A 12,663-nucleotide genomic window follows, 5' to 3' on the forward strand; every position below is an offset into this window, starting at 1 on the left:
TGTGAAGGTTCAAAAATTATAAAATCTGTTTAGTGCTATTTTGGTAAAGGAGAGAGATACAATGGAACATTAAGAATGTGGGGGCTTCTAGAATTAAATAACTCATTATTTCTACAACTTAAGAACAAAGGTTTTCTAATTTGTCAGTTAAAGAACATGCCAAAATGATGCCACTGAATATTCTCTGTTTAATAAATTACAGATAACGAAAATTTAAAAAGAACATGCTTAAATAGGAAATTAAACTGTCATTAAAACTGACTTTTTAAAATTACATTTTGGAAAGTTAAGGTTTGTTGTCAGGATCCTTGGAAACGAAAAACATTCCATTTTTGGAATAAAATCGAGGTATTAACACCAAAACTAAAGGTTGATTTATGTATAGTCTAAGTTACTCAATGGATATTTCTGACTTTTAAGCCATTAAAAAGTACATCCTTAACATTCCCTTTATTTAAAAATACCTGAACACAATTTCTTACCCACTTAATAGAATAAAAAAACTCAAGACTTTCTTACTGGGGTTTCATGGAGCAGAATAAGCTTTATCACACGAAGGTTGACTTGCACACCAAGACTCTTGTGTTGGAAAAGGTTAAAGACCTAAAAACAAGCAAAAATAAATATTCCAAAATGAAACGGAAAAACATTTTAATTTTTCTTAAAGCCCAAACAGGGAAGTGGTATTCATTCTATTGAGAACACTTGTAAAAAAAAAAAAAATCTTTTTAATTACTAAAAAAATTAGCTTAATAATGAATAGTAGCTTAGCTCATTCACTTTAGGTATTAAGAAAATTAGACCTAGAATTCTGTGAGATACTTACTGAAACCTTGATGATCTAGGCATTTCAATGGGTTGGGGAGGGAAGGTTGGACCTTTTACAATAATGCCTACAGGAATTTTTAGTAACTAAGCCCTAGACTTTCTTAAACACACAAAAATGCTAGTGTCCACCTTTCTTTTGAGAAACGATTGTCCAAACTTAGTCTGCTTTCTACCACCTCCCAATTGATTGCTTAGGGTTTTTTTTCCCCCCTCAGGCCTGGCTGCCAAATGGAAGCAAGGTTGTTAAAGCTCTGCCCTTCAATGCTGCCCATGAAGATAAGCTCACAGGTCATTTTTGCTTCACGGTTTTTGATCATCATTATGACGAGTTTTCCCAAAATGTGGTATTCGTAGCAATACTGAAAAAGTCTTTTTTTCAGGCAGTGCCTTGACTTTTTAAAAACTTAGTATTTATTTCATTTGTATTAAAAAAATATGTAAGTGGCACACCAAACCCATTATTTCAGAGAAAAAGAGACAAAAGTTGTTCGGATATTAAGAATCCAGTGGAACACTTGGTTGGTGGCTGAATATGGACAGAAACGACTGAAGTGTGGGAAACTCTGTCCACTGGAAAAGCAACCCAATGATAGCAAAAATAATAAAAAAGGAAATTTTATAAAGCATAAAATGCCTCTCCCCAAATCAATGATTCTTATCCTCCTTTATTTGGTAACTGGACATATATAAAAGTACATTTGGTTTTGGTTTTTATTCCTCCTTAAAAAACTCTATTCATTACAACCTTCTAATTCTGCCTTGAAAGAAGTTTACCCAACAGGCTATGCAATTAAGTCAAAAGATTCACCTGGTAGTTTGCATTTGCAAGAACAAACTAGATTTCTGCAGTCTATAGACTGTCTCCTGCAACTTGACACATACGATTCAGCTGGTTAAAAATTTAGCCATTAGATATCAGGTTGTACTCATCAGCTGGAACTATATCTGACAGCCAGTTTTACATACCTATATAAGAGATCAGCGCATTACCAGCCTCTGTCATTGTCCCACCTCATAATTTATCTATAGTGCTTCAGGCAGGACCATACAAACACTATTACATTTCTGCTGACTCAAATAAACGGCCTTTTCAAAAGAGAATGAAAAGTTCACACAAAGGGGGAGGGGGTGGATAACAGAGAGTTTTGCCACATGGAGATGAACAATAAGGTTTCTTTAACTAGAAGATTATTTTGAAAACATTTTAGAGATGGATCAGTTTAGTAAACCTAAAGTATTTTTTTACTGATGACAAAAAAGGAAAAATAGTAATGAGTTAATTTTTAAAGACCTTCATTATAAATACTCACACATTTCTTCCTTACAGTTCTCTTGAAAAAATTCCAAGCGCACTTTAAAGTTTGCCTACCATGTTTAAGATGGTCAGAATGAATCTCCTGGCTGCATCTGCTCCATGATAGGAAACCACTGCTGGGTCTGCAACCACTACAGTCTCTATGTTGTATTCTTGAGGTAATTTATATGAATATCGTTTCTCTCTTCCACTTTCTGCTATTTTTCTAGACCTAGGTCTTCCTTTATCTGCAATAAAGAAATGAATTTTTAAATGCACCTCCATCTTGACAAAGTGAATAACATTAGTCTTTTTTTAATAATTCAAAAAAATATTTATTGAACACCAGCATGTGCAAAATTTCAAAAGCTCAAAATTTGATAAACTAAATTTCAAAAGTAAACAAGGTGTTAGAATGTAAAAGGAACTTTGGTTTTGGAGTATGGCTTTGGAATCAGACATACCTGACTTCTGCCATTAGCTGTGTCATTTCAGGAAACTAACATAGCCCACTCAGCCTCAATTTCCTCATCTATAAAATGGATGATAATAACACCTACTTTCTAGAGTTGTTGATGGCTCATAACAAGACCACATTAGTAAAATTTCTCACACAGAGCTCCGTATAAACAAAACAACTCAATAAATAAAAGATACTACGATTTCCTTTTTAAAACCAGTTGCAAAATAACGATCTACTTGCTAGAGGTTCCTGAAGTAACTTGCCTTTAGATCCTAATTTCAGGCACATGCCCCTAATTACAAAATCATTATGGGTGGGTTACTTGTGAGTTAGCTTTGCCATTATTCAGGCTCACATAGAAGTTATGACTTCAGGGTAAGAAAGATTTCTCAAACATGGTCAAAAAAAAAGCAGTAACCATAAAGAAAATTATTTACAAGTGTGACTACATAAAAATTAAGAACTTCTGTTTATCATAACCTGCCACTAACAGAGTAAAAAGCATGCTAAAATTGGGAGAATATATCTATAATATGTTTACAGAATATAGAACCACTTTCAATCAATGACAGCAACTAAACTGAAAAAATGAGCAAAGGACTTGAACAGAATTTCTCACAAAAAAGATAATCAAATGTTTAGCATATGAGAAGATGCTCAATTTCATTAGTCTTCAGGAAAAGGCAAATTAAAACCACAATACATTAATTGAATGAAAATCCCTAGCATGGCTAAAATTAAAGAGACTACACCAAGTGTTGATAAGAACGGACAACTAGAACTTTCATACACTACTTTTGGTACTTTAAACTGGGATAAACACTTTGAAACACTTCTAAAGCTAAGCATGTGCATCTTCCGTGACCAACAATTTTGCTCTTAAATATATACCAATCAGAAATGCATACATTAGTGTACCATGTGACAAGTACAAATTATTCATAGCATAACTATTCTTAATAATGCAAATGGTCATCAGTAGTGCAATGGAATATTATACAGCAATGAAAATGAATTACCTACTGCAATGTGCAGAATATGGATGAATCTCACAACCATAAAGTTGACCAAAAGAAACCAATTAGAAGAGAATGCATGCCGTACAGTTCCATTTATGGAGAGACCAAAAATGGGGAAGACTAATATACAGCGTTAAAAATCAGGATAATGAGTATCTAAGGAAAAAAAACTAGGAGTGGACACAAGGGGAACATTTGTGGTGCTGGTATTTTTTAATCATAGTGGTGGCTACATAGTTAGGTTCATTTTGGGAAAATTCAACAGCTGGACACATCATTTGTGTACTTCCTATATGTATGTTGTACTTAAATAATGAATTTATGACTTTTAACACCTTTATTGAGGTATTATTTACATTTTTTTATTTACATACCACAAAATGTACTCATTTAAAGTGTACAATTCAATTAGTCTTAATAAATTTATGTAGATGTGCCACTATTATCATAATCTACTGTTAGGTTTGCTATCATTTATCCCTCTCATCATCTACCAAAATTTTGTCGATGTCCCCCAACAGCTGTCGTCTCTTTTCCAAAATTAGTTGTACTTGTGGGATGACATCTTTTGTATTTCTTTAATATAATTTCAGTGGAGTGTCTGGAAAGGTGAAGATAAAGACATCTGCTTAATTAGTCATATTTCCTGGAAATCTCTAAATTTGTTTTGAATTTGGGGATATGTATTCAGATAATTCTAGTCCATCTTCTTGACTTGATATTTTTTTTTTCTTGAGTCTTGTTCCAAGTGCCTTGACTTTGGCTTGGCAATGCAATTCAATTCTATTATATTTTAATAACCACATACTCTATCTTGCTTTGCCGTTTAACATATTTACATGATTCCAGGATTATTTATATCTTGAATTTTTTTAAATTGTGGTAAAATATAGATAACAAGAATTTAGCCATTTTAACCATTTTAAGTGTAAAATTCACTGACATTAATTACATTCACCATGTTGTGCAACCATCATCTTTACCTATTTCCAAAAGTTCTTCATAACCCCAAGTAGAAACTCAGTATCCCTTAACCAATAACTCCCTTTCCGCTCCTCCTTTCTGGTAACCACTATAACCTTTGGTCTCCATGGATCTGCCTATTCTAGGTATTTCATGTAAGTGGAATCGTATAATATTTGTCCTTTCGTTTCTTCATTTCTTTTTATGGATGAATAACATTCCATTGTATGGATATACTATATTTTGTTTATCCATTCATTTGTTCATAGGCATTTGGGTTGTTTCCACATTTTGGCTATTGTAAACAATGCTGCAATGAACACTGGTATACAAGTATCTATTTCTGTTCCTGCTTTCAAGTCTTTGGGGCATATACTTAAAAGTGGAATTTTGCTGGGTCATATGGTAATTCTATGTTTAACTTTTTGAGAAACTGTCAAATTGTTCTGCAGAGTGATTGTACCATTTTGCAATCTCACCAATAATGAATGAGGGTTTCAATGTCTCCTCATCCTTGTCAACACTTGTTGTTTTCCTGATAATAGCCATCCTATTGCTGTTAGTTACCGTGGATTCTGACTTATGGTGACCCCGTGCGTACCGAATAGAACTGCACTCCATAGGGCTTTCAAGGTTATGACTTTTGGGAAGCAGGTTGCCAGGCTTTACTTCTGTGGCACCTCTGGGTGGGTCTGAACCACTGACCTTTCAGTTAGTAGTCCAGTGTTTAACCACTTGTGCCACCCAGGAACTGTAATAACCAACCTAGCGGGTGTTAAGTGGTATCTCATGGTGGCTAAGTTTTGCAATTCACTAATGACTAATTATGTTAAGCACCTGTACATATACTTATTAGCCATTTATATATCTTCTTCGGAGAATGTCATTTCAAGTTTTTTGCCCATTTTGAATTGGGTTGTCATTTTAATGTTGAGTTGTAGGAGCTCCGTATATATTCTGGATATTAAACCCTTATCAGATATATGGTTTCTAGCTATATTCTCTGATTTTATAGGTTGTCTCTCCACTTTCTTCATAAAATCCTTTGATGCACAAAAGTTTGTAATTTTATTAAAGTCCAGTTTATCTTTATTTTTATCTTTTTTGGTATATATTTTTGGTGTCATAACTAAGAATCCATTGTCAGAAACAAAGTCTTACGATATTTATTAGGATTTTTATGGTTTTAGTTCTTGTATTAGGTGCCTGAGTGGTGCAAATGGTTAAGCACTCAACTACTTGCTGAAAGGTTGGCAGTCTGAACCCACCCAGAGGCACCTTGGAAGACAGGCCTTGTGATCTGCTTCCAAAAGGTCACTGAGTTAAAAACCCTACGAAGCAGTTCACACACAGGGTCATCGAGAGTTGGAATCAATTTGACAGCAACTAACAACAACAGTTCTTACACTTAGCTTGTTGATCCATTTTGAAAAAAAATTTGTATATGGCACTAGGTATGTATCCAAATTTATTTTTTTGGAGAACCAGTTGTCCCTATGCCATTTGTTGAAAAGATTATCCTTTCCCCATTGAGTGGGCACAGCATCCTCATCAAAAATCAATTGACCTTAATGGAAACACAGCCTCCACCAACCTGAGACCAGAAGAACTAGACGGTCCCTGACTACCACTACCAACCACTCTGACCAGGATCACAATGGAAGGCTCTAATTAAACTGGGGGAAAAAATACGTAGAACAAAATTCAAGTTCATGAAAAAGACCAGATTTAATGGTCTGAGAGACTGGAGGAACCACCAAGGCAATAGCCATTAGAAGCCTTTCTAACTTCAATCTGAATCCATTCCCACAAATGACCTTTCAGTCAAATAGACAGGTCTATAAATAAACACCCCCATGTGTCTGTCCGTTTGTCGTACTGTGGGGGCTTGTGTGTTGCTGTGATGCTGGAAGATATGCCACCAGTATTCAGATACCAGCAGGGTCACCCATGGAGGACAGGTTTCAAAGAGCTTCCAGACTAAGACAGACTAGGTAGAAGGACCTGGCAGTCTACTTCTGAAAATCATTAGCCAATGAAAACCTTATGAATAGCAGTAGAACATTCTCTGATATAGTGCTGGAAGATGAGCCCCCCAGGTCCGAAGGCACTCAAAAGATGACTGGGGAAGAGCTGCCTCCTCAAAGTAGAGTCAACTTTAATGACATGGATGGAGTAAAGCTTTCAAGACCTTCATTTGCTGATGTGGCATGACTCAAAATGAGAAGAAACAACTGGAAACATCCATTAATAATCGGAACCTGGAATGTACAAAGCATAAATCTAAGAAAATTGGAAATCATCAAAAATGAAATGGAACACATAAACATCGACATCCTATGCATTAGTGAGCTGAAATGAACTGGTATTGGCCATTTTGAATTGGACAATCATATAGTCTACTATGCTGGGAATGACAACTCGAAGAGGAATGGTGTTGTATTCATCGTCAAAAAGAATGTTTCAAGATCTATCCTGAATTACAATGCTGTCAGTGATAGGATAATATCCATATGCCTACAAGGGAGGCCAGTTAATACGATTATTATTCAAATTTATGCACCAACCACTAGGGCCAAAGATGAAGAAATAGAAGATTTTTATCAGCTGCTAGAGTCTGAAATTCACCGAACGTGCAATCAAGATGCATTGATAATTACTGGTGATTAGAATGCAAAAGTTGGAAACAAAGAAGAAGGATCAATAGTCGGAAAATATGACCTTGGTGACAGAAACAATGCTGGAGATCGAATGATAGAATTTTGCAAGACCAACGACTTCTTCATTGCAAATACCTTCTTTCACCAACATAAACGGCGACTATACACATGGACCTCTCCAGGTAGAACACACAGAAATCAAATTGACTACATCTGTGGAAAGAGACGATGGAAAAGCTCAATATCATCAGTCAGAACAAGGCCAGGGGCTGACTGTGGAACAGAACATCAATGCTCATGTGCAAGTTCAAGCTGAAACTGAAGAAAACCAGAAATCAGAGCAAGTACACGAAAGCCAAAGTATGACCTTGAGTACATCCCACCTGAATTTAGAGACAATCTCAAGAACAGATTTGATGCATTGAACACTAGTGACCGAAGACCAGACGAATTGTGGAATGACATCAAAGACATCATCCATGAAGAAAGCAAGAGGTCACTGAAAAGACAGGAAAGAAAGAAAAGACCAAGACGGAAGTCAGAGGAGACTCTGAAACCTACTCTTGAGCATCGAACAGCTAAAGCAAAAGGAAGAATTGATGACATAAAAGAACTGAACAGAAGATTTCAAGGGGCGGCTCGAGAAGACAAAGTAAAGTATCATAATAACCTGTGCAAAGAGCTGGAGATGGAAAACCAAAAGGGAAGAACACGCTCGGCATCTCTCAAGCTGAAAGACCTGAAGAAAAAATTCAAGCCTCGAGTTGCAATAGTGAAGGATTCTATGGGGAAAATATTAAACAACGCAGGAAACATCAAAAGAAGATGCAAGGAATACACAGAGTCATTATACCAAAAAGAATGAGTCGATATTCAACCATTTCAAGAGGTGGAATATGATCAGGAACCGATGGTACTGAAGGAAGAAGTCCAAGCTGCTCTGAAGGCATTGGTGAAAAACAAGGCTCCAGGAATTGATAGAATATCAGTTAGGATGTTTCAACAAACAGAAGCAGCAGTGGAGATGCTCACTCGTCTATGCCAAGAAATATGGAAGACAGCTTCCTGGCCAAATGACTGGAAGAGATCCATATTTATGCCTATTCCCAAGAAAGGTGATCCAACGGAATGTGGAAATTACAGAACAATATCATTGATATCACATGCAAGCAAAATTTTGCTGAAGATCATTCAAAAACGGCTGCCACAGTATATCGACAAGGAACTGCCAGAAATTCAGGCCAGTTTCAGAAGAGGATGTGGAACCAGGGATATCACTGCTGATGTCAGATGGATCCTGGCTGAAAGCAGAGAATACCAGAAGGATGTTCACCTGCGTTTTATTGATTATGCAAAGGCATTTGACTGTGTGGATCGTAACAAACTATGGATAACACCGGGAAGAAAGGGAATTCCAGAACACTTAATTGTGCTCATGAGGAACCTTTACATAGATCAAGAGGCAGTTGTTCGGACAGAACAAGGGGATACTGATTGGTTTAAAGTCAGGAAAGGTGTGCGTCAGGGTTGTATTCTTTCACCATACCTATTTAATCTGTATGCTGAACAAATAATACGAGAAGCTGGACTATATGAAGAAGAACGGGGCATCAGGATTGGAGGAAGACTCATTAACAACTTGCATTATGCAGATGACACAACCTTGCTTGCTGAAAGTGAAGAGGACTTGAAGCACTTACTAATGAAGATCAAAGACCACAGCCTTCAGTATGGATTACACCTCAACATAAAGAAAACAAAAATCCTCACAACTGGACCAATGAGCAACATCATGATAAATGGAGAAAAGATTGAAGTTGTCAAGGATTTCATTTTACTTGGATCCACAATCAACAGCCATGGAAGCAGCAGTCAAGAAATCAAAAGACACATTGCATTGGGCAAACATGCTGCAAAGGACCTCTTCAAAGTGTTGAAGAGCAAAGACATCACCTTGAAGACTAAGGTGTGCCTGACCCAAGCCATGGTATTTTCAATCACATCATATGCATGTGAAAGCTGGACAATGAATAGAGAAGACCGAAGAAGAGTTGACGCCTTTGAACTGTGGAGCTGGCGAAGAATATTGAATGAATATACCATGGACTGCCAAAAGAACGAACAAATCTGTCTTGGAAGAAGTGCAGCCAGAATGCTCCTTAGAGGCAAGGATGGCGAGACTGCGTCTTACATACTTTGGACATGTTGTCAGGAGGGATGAGTCCCTGGAGAAGGACACCATGCTTGGCAGAGTACAGGGTCAGCGGAAAAGAGGAAGACCCTCAACAGGTGGATTGACACAGTGGCTGCAACAATGAGCTCAAGCATAACAACAATTGTGAGGATGGCACAGGACTGGGCAGTGTTTCGTTCTGTTGTGCATAGCGTCACTATGAGTCAGAACCAACTCAACAGCACATAACAACAACATAAATAAAAACACATGTGAGAAAAGTGCTGCTTAGAACAATCATTTACATGAGACCAAAAGGACAACATATGCCCAAAAGCAAAGATGAGAAGGCAGAAAGGGTCAAGAAAACCAGAGGAATGGAAATGGGGAACTCAGGGTGGTGATGGGGAGAGTGCTGACACATTGCGGGGATTGCAACCAATGTTATGGAACAATCTGTGTATAAACTATTGAGTGGGAAACTAACTCTGTAAACCTGAATCTAAAGCACAAGAATTAAAAAAAAAATCATTTGACCATACATGTATGGGTTTATTTCTGGACTTTCAATTCTATTCCACTGGTCTATATGTCTGTCCTTTATACCAGTACCAGAACATTTTTATTACTGTAGCTTTATAGTACATTTTGAAATCAGAAAGTGTGTGTCCTCCTAATTTGTTTTCCTTTTTCAAGAATGTTTTATTTCTTTAGGGCCTCTTACAATGCCATATAAATTTGAGAATCAGCTTTTCCATTTCTGCATAAAAGGCTGTTGGCATTTTGATAGGGACTGCACTGAATCTGCGGGTAACTCTGGATAGTGCTGACATCTTAACAATCCTATATACAGATATACATTATCTTATGATAAATACTGAGTAAAGAACATTTCTACAAGGACATGAAGAGACTCGTCTTGGCAGGGTCAACACCTAATAAACCCATCAAGAGAAATTTCCCTACATATACTCATTCCTGGAAGTTCTCCCAGATGATATTTCATTGACATTGAAAGGAAATGAGAAACTCTAAGTAATAGCCAACAAATATTCACCAAGTATGATAAGTGATAGCTATCACCAGTGTTAACTTTTACTAAGCATGTGAGATTCAGAAGGATGCATTCGATAGCAAAAAATTGTCCAAAAGAAGATACCTGAGAGACATCTGAATAGAAATTACTACACACCTGGAACTCAGGCGAGAGGATGAAATAAAGTTTGTTTGGAACTTATCAATGTTTAGGTAGGAACTGAAACCACAGATTTAGATTTTATCACCCTAGGAAAGTATGTGGAATGAGAAATAAAAAGAAAAGGAGGACACCTTGGAAAATACCTACATTTAGGGGGCAGACATATAGAAAACCACCACCTGTCTATCACTTTGTCATACTGTGGTGGCTTGTGTGTTGCTGTGATGCTGGAAGCTATGCCACTGTTATTTCAAATACCAGCAGGATCACCCATGGTTGACAGGGTTCAGTGGAGCTTCCAAACTAAGACAGACTAGGAAGAAAGGATAGTGACCTATTTCTGACACTTTGTGAGTGAAAACCCTATGGATCACAACAGAATATTGTCTGACATAGTGCTGGAAGATGAGCCCCCTAAGTGGAAAGGTACCACACAACAGCATCAACAATGGACTGAAAAATACCAACAATCATGAAGACGGTGCAGGACCAGGGAACATTCATTCTGTTATACATAAGGTCACTGTGAGTCAGAGCCGATTCAACAGCAACTAACAACAACAACAACACATATCGAAGAAGCCACGGGCATTTAGGAGACAGAGATGTAAGAAAAATAATGGGAGAGCTAAAATAGAAACCAAGGAGATGAAGAGTGTTCAAAAGGGGGGGCTTGTTAAGAGTAACAAGGCTGGTAGGTAGATCATGTAAGAAAGAGAAAAGTATGTTTTCTTTATTTAGTTTCGGTTGCGTTGGCCCCAGTCAGCTTCATGCCTCCTTATCTGCATGTAACATTTAAATAGGCTACCTGGAAGATTCCAGGATTTTTAAAATTCTCAACTTCATGGTAGACTCCATCATATAAGCTAGCCATTGTGTGTGAAAAGCATGGATATTACAGTAATATTTTTATTAAGATGTTTCCTTTAATATTCATTGTTTACATCAACTATGCTGAGCTCCTTTTTCATCTCTCAAATCTTGGGATCATTTTCTACCCATATGCTTGTAGTTGATATTGCACTTCTGGTTAGAGAAGGCATTTTGAAACGCGTGATCACTGGTGCTCACTGCGTGTGCTCCACAATACCCTCCACATCCTGGCAACCATCTCTCCCACAGTTATGGGTGGAATATGGGAGCTATTTCAGTAGCTGCCTGGTTACGCTGGCTCTAAGAATAGACGTGATCTCTATGTCCTGCTCATCCCTTTAATAGATCAGTCTTCCTCAATTCTATAAAACTCTCTTTCAAACAGTTCTAGGCATACTCATAAGTTTATACTAAAATGTTAAAGAAAACATATTGAGAGTCACATGTCTGCTTTAAAATATTCAAGGACCATCCTTGGCTTCTAGGATAAAGTCCTTACCAGGGGACACAAGTTCTTTCATTATCTAGTCCAGGACTGTCTTTGCAGGGCTGTATTTCATATCGGTACTGCAGGCACTTGGCTTCAGCTCCTCTTGTTGACACTTTCTCACACCTTCATACCTTTGAATGTGTTGTTCCCATTTCCTGAAATTCTCTTTCCCCATCTGTCAACATGTGCTAGAATTTTCACATGCATTTTTCATTTGTACACATAAAGTCACGTAATTCTGACAGCAGTCCTGAGGTTCAGGTATCACTGTCCCCATTTTTTATATTGTAGGCAAAGGCTTTGAGAGAGAAAGTAAGTTGCCCAAGGTCATGTACCTAGTAAATGACAGTACTGGGATCTGAACACAGGCACTCTGACCTCTACGGCCATTATCTTAACGTTCACACTCTGCTCCCTCTTCTCCTTCTACCCTGGATAAGTTTTACTTGACCTTTGAGGCTCCGCTCTGCACTTTCAGAAGCTTAGAATCCTGACTCTGACATAGTTCTTATCATGCTATGATATAATTGTTGATTTACCAGTTTATCTAAAACAATAAATTGTTCACCTCTTGAGAATAAGAGCTGTGTCATTTACCTCTACACTCCTGTGAGGTAACTGGCCATATTTATGTTATAAATAAAAAAGCTAAGGTTCAACGAGTAAGGCAAGGGCACAGGATTACCCTGCTGGTGCTGGGTC

At 37.4% G+C, this 12,663-nt stretch overlaps 1 protein-coding gene across 1 annotated transcript in view; it reads right to left on the reverse strand.

Annotated features, from left to right (window-relative positions):
• Positions 1-12,663, reverse strand: part of ADAMTS19 (ADAM metallopeptidase with thrombospondin type 1 motif 19) — a 326,216-nt gene that overhangs the window by 245,314 nt on the left and 68,239 nt on the right. Inside the window, exons 4-5 of the mRNA XM_064275572.1 lie at positions 2,198-2,370; positions 520-603 (exon numbers count right to left, since the gene is read on the reverse strand). Coding sequence (XP_064131642.1) covers positions 520-603; positions 2,198-2,370 — 257 coding nt within the window. The remainder of the gene's footprint in view (positions 1-519; positions 604-2,197; positions 2,371-12,663) is intronic.

This window comes from Loxodonta africana, chromosome 2 (assembly GCF_030014295.1).
Source record: "Loxodonta africana isolate mLoxAfr1 chromosome 2, mLoxAfr1.hap2, whole genome shotgun sequence".
Taxonomy (NCBI): domain Eukaryota; kingdom Metazoa; phylum Chordata; class Mammalia; order Proboscidea; family Elephantidae; genus Loxodonta; species Loxodonta africana.